The sequence below is a fragment of the Protopterus annectens genome, chromosome 3.part1, assembly GCF_019279795.1.
Source record: "Protopterus annectens isolate FY-2018-M chromosome 3.part1, PAN1.0, whole genome shotgun sequence".
NCBI classification, from domain to species: domain Eukaryota; kingdom Metazoa; phylum Chordata; order Ceratodontiformes; family Protopteridae; genus Protopterus; species Protopterus annectens.
In genome coordinates, this window is record NC_056732.1 from 14,672,292 (window position 1) to 14,695,714 (window position 23,423).

The 23,423-nt window shown below is 41.1% G+C and overlaps 1 protein-coding gene across 2 annotated transcripts in view; it reads left to right on the plus strand.

Moving 5' to 3' along the window:
• Positions 1–8,880: 8,880 nt before the first annotated feature.
• LOC122797969 overlaps positions 8,881–23,423 on the plus strand; it is a 1,071,556-nt gene continuing 1,057,013 nt past the window's right edge. For both annotated transcript variants that reach the window (XM_044066507.1, XM_044066508.1), the window contains exon 1: positions 8,881–9,230. In XM_044066507.1, the coding sequence (XP_043922442.1) occupies positions 9,167–9,230 (64 nt within the window). In that variant the 5' untranslated portion in view covers positions 8,881–9,166. The remainder of the gene's footprint in view (positions 9,231–23,423) is intronic.

Sequence of the window (23,423 nt, forward strand, 5' to 3'; positions counted from 1 at the left end):
AACACAGTCACGTGTGAGACCCCATACAAAGAATACACAGCGAAGCCCCTACTATGTCTTTCTCACAAATGGTGACAGGATACTCACCAAAAGGGAGGTGCAAGCAGAGGAATACATAGAGAGGCAACGGGGAGGGAAAAGTGTCATGAATAGGTTCATAGGTTCATACTAGGCTATCTGCCCTAGGGCATTTACAAGCCTAGCCAGAGTGTGTTTGGCTTTTGCCACCCATTTTAAATGAATTTTGCTATGCCCGTTTTCAAGGTTAGTATACTGTGCCTCTGTCTAACAGTGACACAGAAGTGATACCCAGAGTAAATCTACAATCTCCCATCCACTCATCAAGATTCCTCTTGAAGAGAGTCAATGAGGGACTCTGCCTAACCTGGACTGGGATTTTATTCCAGAGTGAAGGGAGCCTCTGAGTTATGAATCTGTCCCTCCAGCATGTCCTATTTATTTCAGTGCTGAGGTTCAAGTCTCTCGAGTACGTAGCTCGATGGGATTTGGATTTTCTGAGGTGCAGCATGTCCATTAATTCTGGGTTGGACATGGCTTTATACGTCAGGCACAGATCGCCTCTGAGCAGGCGGTATGCCACTGAGTAGAGCTGGAGTTTATTTAACTGGGCAGCATATTGCATCTGTTTGAGCCCTTTGATCCTCTTGGTGAGGTACTTTTGGGGTCTTTCCAGTTGCTGCAGGTGTCTGGTAAGGTACATCCCAAAAGGGGCATTGTACTCAATTATGGGCCTGATGAGGGATGAGTAAAGAGGCACGATGACCTCCCCTGATCATAGATGTGAATCCCTTCATGATTAGGTGGGCTATATAAAATGTTTTTCTAACCACTTTGGCCACATGGTTATCAAATGAGAGATTGCTATCAACTTGGGTCCCCAGGTCCCTAATTACTTCTTCCGTACTTAATGGATTACCATCTATGTGGTAATTTGTGGGCACTTTGTTTTGCGAAGGGATGACTGTACACTTTTTGGCGTTTAGCTTGAGGCCATGGCTCTGGCACCAGTTGTCTGTTTCTATGAGGCCCTTTTGTAGGATGCTTGTGTCGGCTGGAGAGTCGATTATGGCACCCAGTTTGCAGTCATCTGCCAACTTGGTCAGCCAAAGTCCTTCCGTGTTGGCCTGTACCTCCGAGAAATATATACCGAACAAGAGAGGTCCCAGGACTGAGACTTGTGGGACGCCACTTGTAACTGGTTTGGAGTCTGACATGGCTCCAGCAATTCAAGGAGGATAATTTTTTTGGGATCAGGTGTCCTTTTATATATTTATAGGAAAAGTGCAGAGGTGGTGAAAAGCAGGGGGCATGAAGTTGGTTGGAAGGAGGGCATAGGGAAGACAGCAGGGGCAGAAACACACAAACATGTAATGCAGACAAAGACTAATAGGAGAGGAGCTGATCCAAAATGTAGGGACAAAAGTAGGTATGCAGACAGACAGATAGACAGGGAAGGTCAAAAGGTGATGGGAGATCTGAATAAATCAAGGGAGAGATGGCATATAACGCGGCACATGCAAAGACACAAGATGTCTTGGAACATGTTTTCAGCCAACCTAATGGATGCTTCTACTCTCCTGATGCAGCCAGTGGACACTGCAATATTCACGTGAGACCTGCAGCCACATAATTGTAGTGTGAGCTATGTTTCTTAACATGCTTTGTGTGGAAACAGCTGTGACAACAAGGAGACATCTCAGCAAAATCCACCATACCTGTATGAACAGCATTTAAGGAACATGACAGCCAGTCAGAGGAGGAAAAGACAGCAGCCTGACCCCATTCAAGGCAGAGGTGGGCACAATACAGCACAGCACTGCTGAAGAGGTAGCATCGTATATGAGCCAGGATACAGACACCACAGAATAAAGCGATGCATTTGTTATCAAACCCAAGCTACACAACACAGTGTAGGGGCTGGTCACATCGTGCATTAGACCTTACCTTTCCCACAGATGTAAGGTAGTGGGCCGGTCAAAACTATCATCATTTGCACAGCTGAGGAGAAAACTTATAAATGACACTAACACTATCATATGGCTAAAGGGTCATGTTGTAGCCATCCTCTCTTGTAGAAGGCTGTGGAAAGTCAAGGATCATATCTTCCAGTAGGCGTTCATAGGTTCATAGGTTCATAGGTAGGTACTAGGCTATCTGCCCAAGGGCATTTATAAGCCTAGCCAGAGTGTGTCGGCTTTCGCCACCCCATTGATTAATTAACTGATCCTCTGTCAAGCAGAGCCAATGAAGTGATCCCAGGGGTGTATTTTCTGTTACCCATCCACTCGTCAAGGTTTCTCTTGAAAAGTGCGAGTGAGGGGCTCTGCCTAATGTAGTTTGGAATTTTGTTCTAAAGCATGGGGAGTCTCTGTGACAGAACTCTATCCCTTCAGCATGTTCTATTTATTGTTGTGGTGACGTATAGCTCACTAGAGCATGTGGCTCGCATTGACTTGACTTTGTTTAGGTGGAGCATGTCCATCAATTCTGAGTTGGACATGGCTTTGTAAGTCAGGCAGAGATCACCTCTGAGTAAGCGATATGCCACTGAGTACAGCCGGAGTTTTTTCAGTCGGGCTGCATAGGACATATGTTTGAGGCCAGTAATCCTTTTGGTGAGGTACTTTTGTGGTCTTTCCAGCTGTTGGAAGTGTCTTGTGAGGTACATCCCAAATGGGGCATTGTACTCTATGATGGGTCTGATAAGTGATGAGTAGAGGGGCACTATAACTTCTTTATTTCTAGATGTGAACCCTTTAGTAATTAGATGGGCCACATAGAAGGATTTCCTAACCACTTTAGCAATATGATTGTCAAAGGAGAGATTACTATCTACCTGGGTCCCCAGATCTCTTATTACCTCTTCTGTATTAAGAGGGCTACCACCTATGTGGTAATTTGTGGGTGTTTTGTTTTTCCCAAACGGGATGACTATGCATTTTTGGCATTTAGCTTGAGGCCATGACTTTGACACCAGGTGTCCTTCTCAGTAAGGCCCTTTTGGAAGATGTCCGTGTCAGCTGGAGAGTCAAATATGGCTTCCAGTTTGCAGTCATCAGTGAACTTGGTTAGCCATAGTCCTCCTGTGTTTGCCTGTACTTCTGAGAAGTATATGCCGAACAGTAGGGGTCCCAGGACCGAGCCTTGTGGGACACGACTTGTGACTGGTTTAGAGTCGGACATGGAGCCCGTTATTCTTACTGTGTGAGTTCTGTCTGTAAGCCAGTTGGCAACTCATCTTGTGACGTAGGGGTTTATGTTCAGACTGGTAAGTTTTTCTGTAATACCCAAGTGGGGAATGGCGTAGAAAGCCTTGGCAAGGTCAAGGTAGGCTGTGTGAACCACCTTTCTCTCATCTATGGCCTTGGTGACTGTCTCAAAGAAGTCAACCAGGTTTAGTAGACATGATCTGCCCTTAGCAAAGCCAAACTGGGTCGGGTCAAGTGTTTGGAGGTTCCCAATGTCTTTGTTAATGAGTTCCATGATGATGCGCTCCATAGCCTTGCAGACCAGGCTAGTCAGGCTTATGTGACAATAGTTACCAGGGTCAGTTGTGGCCCCTCCTTTGTGGAGTGGAATAACCATTGCTGTGCGCCATTCTATGGGCACATAGGCTGTGGAGAGGCTGAGGCTGAACAGCATATTTAGGTGGGGAGGTTAGTTCATTCTGTAGTTTGTGCAAGACACAGCCTGGGACATCATCTGGCCCCATTGGCGCTGTGTTTTTGGCTTTTGAAAGGGCTGTTTTCACCTGTGCATCTGTGATTTCTGGGGCACTACACTTTTCCGGTATTGTTGTGGGCCCTTTTGGGGGTGAGAGGGGGGTGAAGTTTGCACTGAATCTATCTGCCAGGATGTTTGCAATATTAGTAGGTTCAGTATATTTTGTGCTATTTTGCACTAGTTCAGTGCATACCTGCGAGTTGCCACTTAGATTCTTAACATAGCTAAAGAAGGCTTTGTGGTTATCTTTTGAATCCTTGGCTATTTTTCTTTCGAAGTTAACCTTGGATGATTTTATGAGGGACCTTAGTTTCTTACTGATACTGATCAGGGATGTATTTCCTTCTTGAGATTTGCTTTTTTTCTGAACTAGTTTCCTCCTTCTATTGTATAGCCTGTTTATGGCAGGGGTCCACCAGACTAGTTTCCTTCTCTTAGAGGAGTGAGTCTTGGTTTTGCTAGGGATGGCACAATCCATGCATCTTTGTAGGTGCTTATAGAGTGCATTTGTATAGGTTTCTGCACCTTGGGCAGCATTATCCTTTAGTGTGGGGGCTGTGCAACTTACTGCCTCTGTCTTAAGTAAGGTGAAGTTTGCTTTAGAAAAGTTTTTTTACTTTGGTTTCTTTAGTTGAGGGTGGTGGTGGGGTGTGGACATCCAGAGTGATTAATTTATGGTCTGGTCTAACCAGTGATGGGTTGACCTCCGGTGTGGAACACCTGTAGCCCATGTTGGTGATGACCAGGTCCAATATGTTTTCACCTCTGGTAGGGGAGTTTACCAGCTGATCCAGGGCATTTGAGTTGATGAATTCCAGGAAGAATGCAGCTTGTCGAGCATGTTGTCCCAGGCTGACAGACACTGGATCCCCTTTGAATGACACCAGAAGCTTAGCCAATTGTTGAAATTGATTATTTTTTCTTTATACTGAGGTATCATTCTTGGTGAGGGCAGGATGCTACTCAGGGTCAGGGTAATACCAGCCTGGGCTACATGATCAGAGAGCTCTTCCATGTCTCTTTTCATGTAGTCCAGGGAGGTACGTCTCAGGTCATTCACACCAACATGAACAATGACAGAGTCATATTTGTAGTTGTTCTGGATTGACCTGAATGCTTGTGTTATGTGGTGGATTCTGCCTCCCGACAGGCAGCTAACAGTAACCTTCTACTTGTCCAGCCTAGTGAGTCAGATGTCAGTGTGCCTGACTATAGAGTCACCTATTACTGGTGTGTTAGGTATATTATTTTGCCTTAAGGGCTGTGATTGTGCAGCACATTGATTTTGTGTTTTATGTGTTGTCTGGTTTGTGACGGGAGGTGCAGGTTGTTTGGGTGTCTGCTTTGTCGGTCTCTGATGCTTTTGCAGGTTTTTAGTTAGAGCCCCCAAGTATGATTTTGTGTATTTATGTGAATTTTTTGCCAGTGCTGGTTTAGTAGGTCTATGTGTGGCTGGAGGTGTGGTGCAAGTGTTAACCTTCTCCTCTTGACTGTCTGTTCCAGTCTTGGGTGGAGACAGCTTAGCCTCCAGTTTGGCTATGTAATTGCACCTCTCGCATATATTAGTGTTTGTTTTAGGAGGAGAAGGTTGTCTGTGTACATGAGGTAGTTGTAACATTGCCTCAGGGTACCCAGATTCACCAGCTGGACTGGAGAGCACACCTGAAATTGCCCTTTGGTCATGCCTGAATAGTAGCGTGAGCTGCTTAGTCGCTTGGTTGGTGAGGAGTGAATAAAGAGCCTTTCCCTGCTGGGAAATCAAGTGTCGGGGTATATTAGTGCTTTCTACTAGGTCTGAGCAAGTGCTGGGCTGTAGGATGCTTTTTGAGTGCTTAGGTTGAGAGTTAGACTAATTTCAAGGGAAAAACTGAAGAGGAAACTTAGTGGATCTGGGAATAACTTAACCCTAGATAACCAGTGCTTCCCGGTGCGCAAAACCATGCAAATGTGGTTTTTATAGCAGGGAAATGAAAGAGATAGAAATTAGCCCAAAATGCCCAATAAACTACTAACTTATGGTCTGAAACCACTCCTCCAGGGACAGATAGGCTGCTCAAAGCTCCCTCTCTCACAGGTGAACAGAGAAACTTCCTTCTATCCAAGTAAGGTATGGGCAACTCAGAAACTTGTAACACAGCCCTGAATTCAGCACTAGCCTGAAAACTGGACTATGCTTGCTTAGAAAGGCGGGAAACTAGGAATTTTTTTTGGTTTTTTGAAAAGATAAGGCAAAAACAGTAAAAAATACACCTAAAACAGCTTTAAACAACTACAAACGATCAGAAAAGGGTGTGTAGCCTACAACAGTTAAACAAATTATTTAAACAAAAAACGACTTTTTAAAAGTGCAAGCAGTCAAATAAGTACAATATGTGAAAAAAAACAAACTTTTAAATCACAATAAATGCTGGAAAATCGGCATTTAGGCAGAAAACAGTTAAGTACAGCAAGAAAATAAAGAAAACTGATACTTAATCACTCCAAAGTCTCTCTTCTAAGCTAGAAGGCTTGTATCAGTTTAAGGCTTTCTAGTGCTTCCCAGTAGGTTAGTTAGAGGAAAGATGGGAAACAGGCGCAGATGTGGTCTTTTAAACCAGAAAGTTGAAAGAGATAGTAGTTTTGTAAAGTGTGTTACAAACACTGATGATGTATATTGTGGTGGCTTGTGGTTTGATGTAATCTGTGGTGGGAATGTCTAGAACTATGGAGGCATGCATGTGTACCCTGATGGGGCTACCATATCAGGAGGAAATAGATGTATGGCATCCACAACCAGGATGGTGGACACAAGGAGAGATGTCACTCAGACTGTGGGATATGTCTGATTTAGAGCTACAGAAGCAAGAGTGTGCAGGTTTGTGAGACATTTCAGGGATGGAGCCTGAAGACCATCAATGGCCATTTTTGTGAGACTGGCTATTTCCAGGCATGGGGGCCTTTGTTTCCACAACCAATAGGAATTGTGTTTAAGGAATTGTTTGTGTTATCTGGGTATGCTTGGCTTGTAAGCAGACTCTCTTCATCTGGACACTTCCACAGCCATGGACAGAAGGGCCTGCAAAGGCAGACTAGAGGGTGGTTAACATCTGCCTTATGGAAACATCAATGGATGCAGAGTAGGCCAACAGTGACCTGAAAAGCACCATCTGCTCACTCTGCCTACTTTCTATGTCACCGTGCAGGTGCTGGATGTCATCCTGCAGGTGTTAGATATCATCCTATAGGTCATGCTCCATGCTAAATATCTTTTCAGTAGCGGGGTAGTTTTCCTCACCGGGATCACTGACCTCAGTAGTGGGGGTAGTTTTCTTCACTGGAATCACTGACCTCAGTAGTGGGGGTAGTGTTCTTCACCGGGATCACTGACCTGCACAGCCACTGATTAATGCCGCATGGGATGCACATACCATCTGCATTGCAGCAGTGTGTACAACTTAAAATGTGTAACATATGTGTAGAAATAATGTGTTCTCTCTTTGTTTTCTCTTCCTTCTGAGGATCCAGTTGTGGTGACGACATTAGAGTTACAATGGTCACTTCAGCATGTGCTGGTCAATGCTCTTGACACTGCATCACCAGTGGTCATCAAGCTCACCTCACTGTAGTATCATGTAAGTTACCATGCTGAAGATGAAATGGAAGGCCTATGTGGCCAGTATTCAGAAGCAGAGTAAAGGATCCTCTTCTGACAGTGGCCTGGAGAGTTTCTCTGTTGTGTTCTGCAGACAACTGTATAGACTGTTATCACCTAAGATGCACTGGCCACTGTGGACCACCTTCTAGCATGGTTGTTTAAATCACATGCCCAGACAGCCTGACCATCAAGCCACCAGAGTCCAGAGTCATAGCCTGCAGCTGGTGTCAGCCGTAGAGGTGACTAATGTCTGTGTAGGTGGTCAGGCATCTCCCATGCATCCTGTCCTTACTCCTCACCCATGCACTTCCCAACCTTGTCTGTTATTCCCCATGCCTATTTTGTTGGCAAGTCCTTACTATCCCTGTGTGCACCCCCTGTTTGCCTGTACCCATCAACTGTGATCCCCCCTTTTTGATGCCACCTTTGGTTTTTGTGTCTGCATTTTATGTTTTTTTGTTTGTGCTGTTCTTCAGCCTTCCTGTCTCTTTTAATTCCTCCCACAAACATTCCTCACTACCTTCCCAGCTATCTTCTTATAAGAAAAATAGGAATTCTATTTGTTGAAAATGCACATCCTTCTCCTCCTCTTACAGTCAATTTTTATGGTTACACTTCTGCATTTCCTTTGCTTCATATCCCCCTTTTCAAACTTTGCAATCTCTCATCTTTTTTCCCACTTATTTGAGCTGGTTTCACTGTGGTGGCCGCCCTTATACGTTCTGGCACTGGATGTGTGGCATTGAGGTGGTGTTTCATTGTGCATATGAATATCTCTAAACTCATGCAAATTCTGATCATAACTCCTCCAGTGATGGCACCTAATGTTATTTACCACCATAAATGGCAATACTAATTTACTATGCAGTCCTTTTTTGGAGTACTGGTCCTATGTAACCTTGGATATGCATTCTGAGCAGCTGTGCGGGGCTTTGCATTTTGAGATGGTTTATATTGTGCTTGTCTATGAATGCTAGCCTACATCACTCTTTTGTCATACCAGCAGATTCATTTCTTCTAAGACTTTTATTTCTATTACAGCCTGCTTGTAGATTTCTGTTTACTTTTAATATATTAAATTAGAAGGTTAAAAATATTGTAGTAATAAATATCTGATAATGTTAAAGCTCTTGTGCTATAAAACTACTTTACATTTTTCATGTGAAGATCTGCTGTTGTTGTCCTGTTTTGATGTTACTCATGAACATTTTCTATGTTTGGAAACCACGCTTGCATTTTATACACTTGTTAAGATGTGCAGAACAAGGTCTATCTTTATACACAGAAAGTAAGGGTGTAAGTGGTCATCAGATTCCCTCAACCCCAAGAAGCACTGGACTATGGAATACAAAAAAAGTGCAGTTAGATTGTCTGCTCAGGATAGTTAAATCACCTAATATGGAAAACAGCTGAGACCAGGTGAGTTCTATTACACTAAAAGAAAGGCACAGCCTCCGTTTAGTGAGTTAATCAGAACTCTAGTCACATGGTACATAGTTGTGAAAGTGTCTTACTCTGTTTTTATGATGATTTGTATTTACTTCAGTCATTAAAAGGTAGCAAGTGCTTTACGGCCTAAATTGAGTGAGTGGTATGTTATAAGTGATTTATTCTTACCTTTAAATACTGAATAGTTTCAACTGCTGACTGGTTTGATACCTTTGAGAAAGAGCCGTGGACTATCCACTCCTGTAGGTTCTAGAGCAGCAGTGCTTTCTAGAATACCACAGGCTTGTATTACCAAGGTATTGTTTACCTAGAATATACTCGTGTAAAAGTGACAGGACCATGGCTACAGTAACTGTCCTGCAAGAAAGCGATTTTAATGCAAACATAGTAAAAAATGAAGCTGGTAAGTTCAGTGCAAATAAAGCTCACTTTTATTATGTAGTATTCTATATAAACAAGTGAATGGCAGAAATAACATGGACTGTGGAAATTTGTAAAAACTGTTTTTATGTAGTTCTGGTTTGAAAAAGAGATACAAGTAAAAGAATACTGGAGATGTCTATAAGAAGCTCAAACACTTCTGAAATACTTCAGCACAGTACTTTAAGCAGGCATGTACTTTTGTGCTAAAGACAGACTATGCCCATGTTATCCACTGCTATAAAAAACAATTCAAAGTGGTATTCAGGAAATTGATATCAACTTTTTCTTTAGTTTTTCTTCTCTGAGTTAAAATCCAATAGGCTCTAACTGTATTTTCTAACTTTAGCTTGTCAGTTTCTATCAGATGTTCTAGAAAATGTACTTTGTAAATAGTCATGAGAATTTTTTTTTTTTTACGAATGCATTGATGAAACCTAAACAATAATGATTCTAAACTAGCTAGATTAGATATATTTTAAATATGCTCCACACAAGGACCTCCCAAATGTGTATTTGACATTCCTTGCTTTCAAGCTTAACTAAAATATTAAATGTGTTTTTTTTTTCCTATATTAAAGTTGAACATGCTACATATAATACAGGATATGGTACTGCGTATAGCATATATGAATGTATATATTTGTGCTGAGGTAATGTTGATACAGCAAAGTTTGTGGCAACAGTTCAGAGCACTGTGCTCAAGTCCTGTAGAACTCAGTTTGATTCCTGTTCCCAGACACTGGGCATGTTGTTGTCTTTTTTAAGTCTATTCTTGTTGATGGCTGTAAAGTAAATAATGCATTAATGGCAGACTGGAATTCTGAAGGATGAATTTAGTTGGTAATTGTTTGAATGCATTGTGAAAGAAATGATTTAGTGACTCAGCTTAACATAACCCATCGTTTTTGTCTGACAGCAGTTCTGATCATCTGTTACACTGATGCTGTAACTGGAAACCGTGTCTGGGTTTTTTACTGTGTTGTGCAATTTAATCTTGTGTTTTCTACCAGACTATGAGCTGTTGTCTGAGAGTCTCTTGGCAGAAGCCTTTTAGCTGCTTGTTATAGGGGTTGGCTAGGACTGGTAGACACTATATATTACTTGCTTCATCTTAAAGATGAAATAAGATGTGAAGTCTTGGAAAACTTTCTGTGAAATTAGAAAATGCAAAAATTACCATATTAAGATTTTCTCTTAAACAGCAGCTTAACTCATGGCTAATGACATTTAAAATTACCTGCATAGTCTTGCAATTTAGTTTTATATTTGTGTATTTCCTTGGTGCTTGGAGAAGTATTTTTGAAGCTCTGCTCCTTCCCTTTTCTGCCAGACTGTCATGTAGTTTGGTCAAGGTACCCATCTGTTTTACAATGTATTTTTTGTAACCAGTACTTTCCCTTTGTCATATGTAGGTTTGGATCTGTACAATGGCTGTCATTTCTCTATTTTCCTCTGTGTCAGTTGATCACAGCAGCTTCTTCAACTCTTTGAAGCACAACACACACCAACGATTTAATAAAAACAAAACATCAAGTTTTGCAATACTTGAGTACAGGGGTATATGGCAGTGTTAAACTACAGAAAATGACAGATTGCTCAATGCATTTCATAAACTAAGTAAATGTTTAACATCTGTTACTATTGGTTTCCCATGAGGTAGTAATGCCAGCAGTCACAGGACTGCATGGTAATGTAAACCCATAACTTCTTCATTTGATAAAAGTTCCTGTATGCTTTCTGAGAGGACAAAAATACATTAATAGCCACCCTCTTGGGAACAGTAGTTCTTAAAAAAAAAAAAAAAAAAAATTGTATGAAAACTAGGAAGCCTAACTTTGTCAGTGTGTGGTGTGGTAAAAGAAAAAAAAAAATTGGTGAGCCTTAAATTGTGCTGATGGTGGATATATGAATTGTTTTTTCTGACTTGGTAGCAGGTTGAAAATGTTGGAATTCAACAGACTAGGTGCATTTAGTGAAAGCCTTTAGAAAAGCAGGTTACTAAACATGGTGAGTCAGGACCATGGTAACATAGGGTGCCCTACTTTTTTTTTTGGAGGGGGGGGGTAAGTAACTGTTAGAAATGATTCCTTACTATCTCACCCTAGATAACAATGACAGGGAACATGCCCATTATTTTATTATTTTAAATGCATAAAAATGCCTCTTGCTCAATTGCTTTTAAGTATACCTACTGATAACTGATCTTGCTTGATTTTTTTTTTTCAGAAATACAGATTAAACATGACCTTCCTAGTATCTAAAGTTGGTGCATTGCAAAATATTTCATCTTCTCAATGTTAAGGTACAATAAACATACCTTTACATCAAAAGAGCCTATTAGTTTCCATAATACTACTGTAACTTACAGACAGTAAATCAAAATATCCCTCAGAAGTTTTGGACAGGTTTAAATAATCTACTACATCCTGGACAAACTTCAACCCCAATCCCTGCTGCTACTACTGATAAAACCCCTGAAGATGTTTCTGATAGTTTTAACCAATTCTTTACTGAGACAATTCGAGCCCTAGCTAGCCAGCTACCTCCTAGCTCCCCGGTACTGAAAGTAGCACCCCTAGAAACCTACTTGTGTTCAGCTTCCAACCAGTCGCCGCTTCACTTATCCGTACCTTGATCAAAAAATGAAAACCCACTGCACTTTCTGCTGATAAGCTCCCTGCCAAGTACCTACAAAAATCAGCTGATGCTATTGCTTACCCCATCTCAATACTAATCAATTGAACCATAGTAGAAGCTAAAATTCCCACCATCTGGAAAATATCCTATGTAATCCCACTTCACAAAGGAGGCAGCTCTACTGAATTCTCCAATTATAGGCCAATAGCTATACTCTCTCCACTTGCAAAGATTATGGAAAAATGTATTCATAGACAACTCATGCACCACCTAATCCAAAATCGCCTTATGGCAGACACTCAGCATGGCTTCCGTCCTCATCACAGCACTACTTCAGCCCTCCTAGCCTTTACTAACACCATAAACCATAATTGCAACAATAATTATGTATTCCAAGCCCTCTTTTTGGATCTTTCCAAGGCATTCGATATGGTTGATCACCAACTTTTAATCCACACCCTGCAAAAATTTTTTCTAGATACTGGAGCCCTCCAATGGTTTCAATCCTACCTGAATGGTCGACAGCAGGCTATCCTCTGGCAGAACAAACTCTCTAACCTTCTACCCAACACCCTTGGAGTACCACAAGGCTCTATACTAGGGCCCTTGCTGTTCTCCATCTTCATTAACGACCTTTATACTGTCATCCCAAAAGTCAGCTGTATCCAATATGCTGATGACTCTACTCTGATCTGCTCAGCCACATCTCCAGTAGAGTTATGGTCAGCTACCCAGACCACCTTTAATACAATAGAAAACTGACTTTCTGAACACCGTCTGATCATAAATCCCAAAAAAACTAAAATGCTGTTATTTTCACCAACATGTAGGTCTACCGCTTTCACCTTTTACCATAAAATCAAATGATGGCACAATAATCTCCCCTGACCCATCTACAAAACTATTAGGTGTCATCATAGACAATAATCTAAAATTTGACCTACATGTTAACCAAACTATCAAAACCATCAATAAAAAACTAGGGTCACTTTACAGAATAAAAGCCTTCCTAACCCCTCCAGCTAAAATTGCCATAGCTCGCTCTCACCTTCTTTCAACCCTTCTGTATGCATCCCCTCTACTCTCGAATTTGAACAAGACTGTCCTTAAACTCTCAATTTGCTACAACCACATTGCCAGGTTTGCCACTGGGCTGCCTTTTAGGTCACATCATTGCATCAATCTAAATCAGCTTGGTTGGCTTGAACTACCTAGCCTAATCCAGTATAACCAACTGATTATGGCCTATAAAATCCTCTATAACCCGGACAATACTCCTGCACTTAAAAATATTATCACCCCCTATAACAATCCTAGACCGCTTCGATCCTCTAACAAACTACTAATTCAGACTAGCAAAATTAATAACACAGCCGGTGATTCTCTCTTTGCAAACTCTGTAAGTAGATCCTGGAACTCTCTTCCAGCTGATATTACCTTACTTGCCACCTTAGGTCAATTTAAAACTAGACTCAAACAACATTTGTCACTTAATTGGCTATGCCAATGTATCAAGCCTGGCTAACTCGAATGTGTAAAAATCTGTTAACCAGTTTACTGTGTAATTTAATTTAATCCTAACTTGTGCTCAGGACTAACTGTAACCTGTGGAACTTGTTTAACTTGCTTACTTAATGTAATCTCTGTAAATAATCTGTTTGTAATATGTAATGCTGTATCTGCTTACCCTTGGAGCTTTTCTCCCCGGGCCTCCACTGAAAATGGACATGCATCCAGTCGGACTATCCCGGTCAACAAAATGTAAAATAAAATAATGTTGGCAATCTTTTACAGGGGGAACTTGGACCGACGTCCCAGTGAATATTGAGTTGTGTAATTTGACTCTCTGACTTTACATTGTCCTGGGTAGGTCATCTTTGTGGCAGATGGAATGCTTCAGGAAATAGTTACTTTAACCCAAGGATATGGATTTGCAAACCATTCTGCTTTTAACTGGCTTTTGTAAAAGCTGATCACTGGATTGATTTCTCTAACAGACAAAATGCTTATAGTCCTGCAAGCACAGGGTCAGATACATTGTAACTTAATAAAAATGTGATACTGTCCTACAGATCTGCTTGGCTTACTTGCCAAATGCTGTGGATGTATTTGACTTCATGCAATTAACTAATTTACCCTAAAAAACATCTGGAAATATTCACTGTGTGCCAAAAATCAAATGGTACTTAACTCATCGGGGTCTATGTGGACAAACCTGTTAGAACTTGAGGTAGCCTCTGTATTTCATTCTGCTTGCAAGATGTTCTGGATCCTTTTGGGGATACTTTAGTTCATATGCCAACCCTAGATGTGGCAGTGTTCTGAATGCTCCCATTACTTCAGCTGCTAAACTGGACTACTGGTACAGAGCTATATAAAATGCAAATGCATGCAGCGGGGCGTCAGTGATGTCAGACTGGGTACCCAAATGGATGAAAAATAAACTACAATAAAGGTAAAGTATATTCGAACAAAACTAGATTACTGAGCAGGATGTGATGAGACTGCAAAGTACATCAAAAAATCTTGATGGTCAAAACTGATTTGCAGTTTTACTGCATAGTATAAAAATGGATTGCAGTTCAGGAAAGGATAGGAGTAAACGGAATGCAACTGGGCTGAGATAATATGAGAAAAAGGACTAATTGTTTTCATTACAGGCACAGTAAGATGTGTTGCCTATTGCAGGCAACTGAAGAGATCTTAAGGAATATTGTCTGCAGTTTTGGAGAACTCCCCTCTATAAGGGCATAATCCTTTCCATTTTGGTTATAAATGGCTGAAGTCCAGGAAGTTGTTGCACAGATAGCAAATTTTGCTGTAGTAGATTTTGATTTTTTTTTTTTTTAATTAAGTTTATATATTGGTAAGGATTAGAGGACCATATGGGGTGAGAATACTAGTCAAGTGGTAGCAAAGGAATACCCCTGGAACTGAAAGTCTCCCTTCAAGAAAGGACAGCATATTGGTGAATAGGACCATGACTGGATATACAGGTCTGGAAGTGAGAAAGTAGATGGATTATTTAGAAGCTGTAATGGCACTAAGCATGTTCTGAACCAACTCTGTGGCTTTAATGCTTCATATTATAAGCTGCTGCTAGTTCTGTGCTTTTTTCAAAGTGGCAGGGTATTTTTGTTGTGTGTCGACTGGCAAAATGCAGTTCATATAAGACTTAAGTTATTTGGTGGCATTTCAATGATCGAAGCAAAGTACATCTTTGATAGTTTAGTATTTCACTTCAGTCTGCATATTTAAAAAGTGATACAATTGATGCATAACACTATATTTGATCACTTTTCCAGTTAAGCCGTTTTGATATTGTGGTCTGTCTACTGTTTCAGATTAACATAATAGTTTGTGGGCTCTGAAACCTAGGTCATAATTACAACCAAGCCAAGGTGCTGAACTGCAGTGCATGAGACTGACATAGCAGAAGCAAGAGAAGCTTTATGAGAACAGAGCGACGCGGCCGTTAAAGTATATTGGATGCCTAGTACTTGCTGTTTGCTTGTTGAACAAACTTGTAAAAATAACCCATGTACAAAAGAAGTTCCATTCAGTTTTCTTTTTTCTGTGGGTACATTTAGCCTTGCCTCTTTGTGTACCACTAGCAGACTTCACAGAGTAGCAAACTTGCCAGAACAGTAGAGGTTTGAATTATCCCAGTTGCAGTAGCCTAAGCTATATGGCTTGTGTTCTGCCAAGGATACAACAGCAGATGACTTCAAAAGCTTTAGGGCACCTTTCATGTTTCTAGATCATTGGCTGACTTAGATTTGTGCAAAATGCCTTTCAGAATTTTCATGCCAACAAAGAAAAGGAGGCTAAAGCCCTGAAGTACAATGCTAGTGAAATCTCCACATTGTGGCATAAAAATGTATAAATACAAAATAAGGGGATGAGGGGACAACATGGGTACGGTTGCTGTGATCATTTGAACATGTGTATTTGGTATGTTCTTCATTTGATAACTCTGCTATAGTAGCCTAAGCAAGATGGGTAGATCATCGTAAGTTAAACAGACTGAGAGCAGGGATGATGATCCAGGTGCCCATAAAGAATGACCCATCAAAGCCTGTCCTACTGCTGCAGAAGGATCTAACTTGTAGTGCTCTGTTAATTATGTACAGAGGACCAAATTGCAGCTTTTCCAACCATTTTCAAAAAGACAGTCAAGCTGCCTGGAATAGTTTTTATTATGGAAGGAGAAAAGTAATAATAATATGAGACAACCTTTTGGAAACGGTCTGTGTCCTCTTAATTCATTGTGAAAGTAAGAAGTTCTGAAATATTTTCTGTCAAAGTACCAAAGTCATCTGTGGGCATCCAAGATATGAAGCATCCTTTCTCTGTCATTTTTTTAGCTTCTGGCAAGAAAACTTGGGAGAGGGATAGTTTGGCTATGAGTAAACATGGATGGTATTTCTGGTATATGAAGGATTAGTTCTCAGGTGATGTATGGATAGATAAATATGGAACACTCTAACATTGTTTTGCCTGATTCAACCTACTGAGGATCGGATGTCTGACTTCCTACAAAAAAAAAAAAAAATAAAATAAAAATTGTGCTATGATGCCTTTTGGGGGTAATTTCACTCTAATTTGAGTTGGTAAAGTTAGAGGGAGCAGGAGTATTATCTCCTGCAGGAAAAAAAAAAAAAAAACTACCCCCCCCCCGGCCCCAAGAAATGCAGTTTGGAGATTTCACTCCTTAGCAAATTGAAATTCACCCACTCGTAGTGGAAGATTAGTTCTCAGAGACCCAATATTTGCAAAAAATGAGAAGTCTGGCCAACTCTGATTCATCTTTCAGAGGTCAGAGCAATGACTGTTTTTCGATGTAGAGAACCTCCAGTCATCCTGATGAGATGGTTCAAAAAATAACACCATCAAGATACCAAGGAGGAACAACCTGTTTCCTAATGCACGTCTTGTGCGACACTCCTCTCAAAAAACATTTTCACATGAAACTGCAGTAAAAGAATAGGATCCATGGGCTGACATACTGACATTGCAGACAGAAGATGAACCTTGTTTTTTAAGGATTGAGACAGACTATAGGTTAACAACTCGCATAATGTAAAAGAACAGAAACACTTAACCCTAAATTGATGCTTTGTTTGTACCAACTAGAAAGGAAAAAAAAACATTTCCACATTTGCTGATTTGACTTTCTAGTAGTGGGTTTCATTGCCTCTATTAATACCTGATGTGCATTCTCAGAAAAAAAATTGTAAAAGGTATTGAGATCTAACAGCCAGGCATTGTTACACAAAGCCAGTGGTGTTTGAAATATCTCAACCCAAAATAACTGTAAGTAAATCTAGCCTGTGAGGAAGACTGTGGCAATTAGCTCTGGCCATTTCCAGAAGAATGTAAAACACTGCTGCCTGGGCCAGAAGAGAGTCGCCCAAGGAGCTTTGGAGAGTCCTTCTGAATCTTCAGGCATACTCTAGATATTAGTAGTGGAGGTGGAAAAGCATATAGGTACATTTCCTATCCAAGCAAGCGGCATCTGTCTTCCTGGCCTTCTTGCATAGAGTCCTGGTACACAATGTTGACAATCGGATTGCTTGGAGAGAAGACAAAAATATCCATTTGTGGTGGTCTCCACAGATGTATGAAATCTTGGAAGACCTGCAATTCAATTTCCATTCAGGAGTCTGTCCTGGTTCTGTTCAGTTGGTCGGCCACATAATTTTGCTCTAATTGAAATGGATCTAGATTATTGTTATTGAAAGTGACCCCCTTAACCCATGTATAAAAATGGGAAGAGGGGTTATGGATGGAGTAAGATGCCTAGAGATTGTGATAAGCTATATCCCCGGCTAACATGGCTATTCTGGTCCAAGGACAAGATCTGGGTGTCACTTGCTTGTTTTGTGTAGCACATCACTGTGATTTGTAAACACTTGACTAGGTTACAGGGACCAGATATGATTTAGAAAGTAGAGCACTTATGAGAGACTGCTGAGTGGAAAATCTGAAGAATGGATCTAAATACAGATGTATTTTTTAACCCTGTGGAAGAACCGCTGTAGAAACTGGGGTGCCTAGAAGACCCTGTAAGAAAGACTTCTGAATGTTGTCTTGGAGTCCCAGCCTGAGTAGAAAATCCCTTACACAAGTGAGGGATTACTGACACTTTGAAAAAGACTCTTCAAAGATGGAGGAAAAATGTGAATAATCTATAGCCTGTAGTAGGCTATCTACTGCTCCAAGGGTGTATGTAGAGAACGGGTAATGTGACCAGGACATGCAACTTTAAATGCCTCAAATCTAGATCTATTGGAATGTAATGATGTGCGTCTTGTAAATCAAAGGTTACCTGGAAACTGAAATGCGGAATAACAGCTAACAAGTTATGGAGCGACAGCATTTTTGAACTTTGGCACCATCACAAAATGGTTCAGAAAGAAAATATCCAGAATTCATCTTTGAGGCTTCTTTGCCACCAGAAACCATCTTTGAATAAAATCTAAGTGAGGAGGGCCTGCTTCAATCATTCCCTGAACCAACATAGCCTAGATGATGCCTTCTGGTCTTATGATTTAATGAACAGAGCCAGTTGCTTTTAAGATTTTTTCTTTTAAGATTTAAAAGAATAGCAGGGGTTGCTTTTGTATGCTTGGGGGCAAAGCATTCCAGGACTTGGCTATTTTGTTTTGAGTAGAGGGAGTCACCATGGTAGTTAGTGATTATTTTGAGCCTCCCTGGACTACATGAGACATGGAAGAGCTCTCGGATCATGTGGCCCAGGCAGGTATGACCCTAGCCCTGAGTAGCATCCTGCCTTTGCCCAGAATGATGCCACAGTATAATGACAAAATGATTGACTTCAACAATTGGCTAAGCCCCTGGTGTCATTCAAAGGGGATCCAGTATCAGTCTGTCTCGGAAGACATGATCGACAAACCGTGATGCTTTGCCAGTAATGGTCTACACCTGTCACCCCTGGGATTCAGATTACTGGCTAAAGATCTTGCCACCCCTATAGTGCCTTTTTAGGCAAGGTTGAAAGGACAAAACCGCCACCATAACAGATACAAGCATGCAAAATCTGAAGGTAAATGCTACTCAGAAGTCTAAACCTCAAAATGCACTCTCTCTTGAGGCATTCCTAAAAATGGAGGGCATCGATATCTGTGCAGTAACGGAGACCTGGCTCAAGGCTCCAGAGAGCACCCCTGCAATACCAGGCTACAACTCTTACCAGCCACCAAACCAGGACCAAAACACTAAAGGTGGAGGAGTGTCCATATTCACCAAGGATATTCACACCTCTAGGCTAGTTGCCCAACATAGTTGCACCTGGAGAATTTCAGATGCATTAACACTAGGTAAGACTGCAATCCAAATTGTAACTTGCTACAGATCCCCCACCATGCCCCAAGATTCTCACTACACCTTTCTAAACATACTGGAAAATATTACGAAACATCCTAATACTGGATGATTTCGACTACCCTGCCATTAACTGGGAAAACAACTCTGGTACCAACACCTTTTCCCAACTGTTCTTGGAATTCAAAAATTCCAACTCCCTGGATAAACTAATCCATTGTCCCACCAGGGGCTACATTATCCTAGACCTGGTCATTACCAACATGGGAGATAGATGCTCCACACCAGTGGTCACCCCCTCATTGGTCAGGTCTGGCCATAAGCAAATCACCCTTGACATCCACATCCCACCCCTACCCCCCAGTAAGGAAACCTCCATAAAAAAAGTCTCCAAAGCCAACTTCATGACACCCATGCAGACTAGATCTGAACGTTTGACTACTGAGTCCTACACTAAGGCACTGTATGAGCACACCCACTCGTGCATGAATCATGCCATCCCAAATAGAACCAAGATGCTCTCCTCCCCAAAAAAAAAAAAAAAAAGGAAGCCAATCTGATGGTCCCCTGCCATAAACAAACTATACAAAAGAAGAAAAACTGTTGCAGAAAAGAGGAAAATCTCAGGATGCAAAAAACTCCTTTACCAGCCTCAGTAAGAAGCTGAGATCCCCTTATAAAATCCTCCAAAGCTAGTTACGAAACTAAAATTGCCAAAGATTGCAAAGACAACCACAAGGCATTCTTATAGTTACTTCAAGAATCTAAATGGCAATGCTCAGATCTGCTCTGAGCTACAACAGAATGGCATTTAATATACTGATCCCAAGGATATTGCCAATATCCTGGCAGATTGATTTAGTGCCAACTTCACCCCCTAAAGGGCCTATCTCCATACCAAAAGATTGCCAAATGCTGGTAATAATGGCCACACAGGTTGAAACAGCACTTCCCAAAGCTAAGAATACAGCATCCATGGGATCAAATGACATCCCAGGTTGTGTACTAAATGAACTGGCACCTCACCTAAGTGTCATGTTAAATCATAGCATCACCTCAGGCTTCATGCCCACTGAGTGGCGCACAGCTACAGTTATCCCATTCCACAAGGGGGGATCCATCTTGGATCCCGGGAACTATTGTCCCATCAGTCTGACAAGCCTGATCTGCAAGGGCATGGAATGCACTATCATGGAACTTATAAACAGACATTGGCAACCTTCAAACACTGGACCGCACCCAGTTTGGGTTCATGACGGCCGATCTTAATTAACTTCTTTGAATCAGTCTCCAAAGCTGTGGATGAGGGTAAGGTGGTCCACACAGCCTAGCTGGACCTTGCCAAGGCCTTTGACACCATCCCCCACTCTGGAATCCATAGATAAACTTACTAAGCTGGGCAAAAATCCCTACCTCACTCGATGGGTTGCCAACTGGCTTACTGACAGAAACCAGACTGTAAAAGTAGCAGACTCCAAATCCAGCTACAGACAAGTGACATGGAGTACCTCAGAGTTCAGTCCTGGGACTGCTCTTGTTTTGCATCTACTTCTGTGAAGTACAGGCCAACACTAAGGGGCTCTGGCTAACAAAGTTTGCAGATGACTGCAAACTGGGAGCCATTATTGACTCCTCAAATTATGTGGATATTCTACAAAAGGGCCTTACACAAACAGATACTTGGTGCCAGAGCCATGGGCTCAAGCTTAATGCCAAGAAATGTATAGTATCCCCTTTGGGGAAAAAACATGTACCCATGAATTACCACATAGGTGGCAGTACACTAAACACTGAAAGTGTGATGAGAGACTTTGGGACACAGGTGGACAGTGGACTCACTTTTGATAACCACATCGCCACAACAGTCAGGAAATCCTATGTGGCACACCTCATCACTAAGGGCTTTTCATCCATAAAAAAGTGGCTATTGTCCCACTGTAGTCATCCCTCATTAGACCCATTATAGAGTACAATGCCCCGTTTGGTATGTACCTCACAAGACATCAGCAACAGCTGGAAAGGCCGCAGAAATACCTCCCTAAAAGAATCACAGGCCTAAAGCAGATGCCCTATGCTGACAGTTAACTCTGGCTATTCTGTGTGGCATATCATCTAATCGGAGGCGATCTCTGCTTAACATACAAGGCCATATCAAACCCTGAGCTGTTGGACATGCTCCCCTTAAAGAAATCCCAATCCCTCAGAGCCACACGCTCCAGGGATCTAAACCTTGTCATCGCAATGAACAAAACATACTGGAGAGAGAGGTTCCTGACCCAGAGACTTCCCCATACTCTGGAATTGGCTGCCCATACATGTCAAGCAGAGTGCCTCCTTGGTGGAACCTTGACTGGATGGGAGATAGGGAATTCACCCCGGGGACCATGTCAGTCACCCTGTTAAACAGGGGTCCAGGGAAGTAAATATTGTGGGAAGAGGTATCCAGGGAATTGTTATGGCTAACTTGTATAGGCCCTAGGGCCGATAGGCCACTGCTCATAGGTTCATAGGCTGGTAGTAGGCTATTAAGACCTAAGGGACCTGTTTATCTGTAGTTGGACTAGGGTTGAAATTGCAGGTGTATGATTTTATCGGTGAGGGTAAGTTGATTTAATGTAACAGGTTGGAAGGTTCTAGCCAGTTAAGTTGTAGAAGAGCAGAACAATGATGGGCTTTATGGGGATGAATGGTGGCAAACATTGCAATTTTGTTATAGCGGGGATTCTAGGTTATGAAGGTCAGACTTGCATAAGTTGATGAAGATGTTATAGCAGTAGAGAAGTGTAGAGAGAAGAGATCTAGCTGTGGCTAGCCTGGCTTAGGGTGCTAGATAAGGTTTTGCCCTGTAGAGAGCACAGAGTTTAGAATAGACTTATTTTTGGGAAAATATTTTGTTTTCATTATAAAGGTATGAAAATGTACATATAACAAATGCAATTTAAACACGATCAAACTGTTTATCATGGATGTATGTAAATAATCATTTTATCCATAAGAAGTTATCAGTATTTGTTCAAAAGGTTTCCCAATTCTGCCATGCTATTTTTGAGTAATGTTATGAGTTCTATAACAAATGGTTTGCAGTTCTTTTTTACAAACAACTTTTGCTAAATTAATAAAATCTTTAAACATCAAATCTTGTTTACTTTTCTAGTTCAAAGTAATAACTTTTCTGGCAGTTGCAAAAATTGACCAGTAAAATAGACTTTTTTGATAGTTGGTGAAATATGAATATCAAATATAAGGTGGTGATCTATTGTAATACCTAGCAGCTTGGCTCAATTTGTTGGATCAATTTTGGTACCATTGGAGTGAATAGAGAGATAGGGAGCAGAGCTTGGTAGTTTGATTTGTAAAAATAATTAACGTGGTCTTATTAGGGTAAAGAATGAGTTGGTGGTTTGATAGGAAAGTTTCAATTTCCAGGAATGCTTTTTGCATCTTTACTTGTTGTTGTGGGAAGGGGTGGATCAGATAAGATGTATCATCTGTGTAATGTATGATTGAGGCAAGTTGGGTTGCTGTATTACGGTTATTAGTAAATAATAAATAGTAAATAAATAGTAAATAAATAGTAAATATGATAGCGAAGGGGCCAAGTACTGAACCTTGGAGTACACCAGTGGATACTGGCAGTAGTGGTGATTGTTTTCCCATTTAGTAGCCTGTTGACGGTTTTGATAACTGTGAAACCATGTAAGGGATGCTGGACTGAGATTGTACACAGATTTGTTGAGTAATAGTTGGTGGGAAGTGGTGTCAAAAACTTTTGACATGTCTGGGAAAATTGCAGAGACTAGTTGTCCTTTGTTCATAAGGTGATAAATAGTGTTGAAGGATAACAAGGCTATGTTTGTATTATGCTGGGTATTGGATAGAAGATAAAATAGTATTCATAATATATATAGATATATAGATATATAGATATATAGATATATATATAAATAATCTATATAATAGAAGGAAAAATAGTATTCTTAATATCCTATTTGAGTACAAAATACATGCATGCATACCTCAGTGGACTATACCCTTCTGAGAAGGTAAGCCACCTAATAAATATTATTAATAGCAAACTTTGCTCTTTTATGGATACTGCCCTCCAACATACATACATCCATCCCTCAGTGGACTATACCCTTCTGAGAAGGTAAGCCACCTAATAAATATTAATAGCAAACTTAGCTCT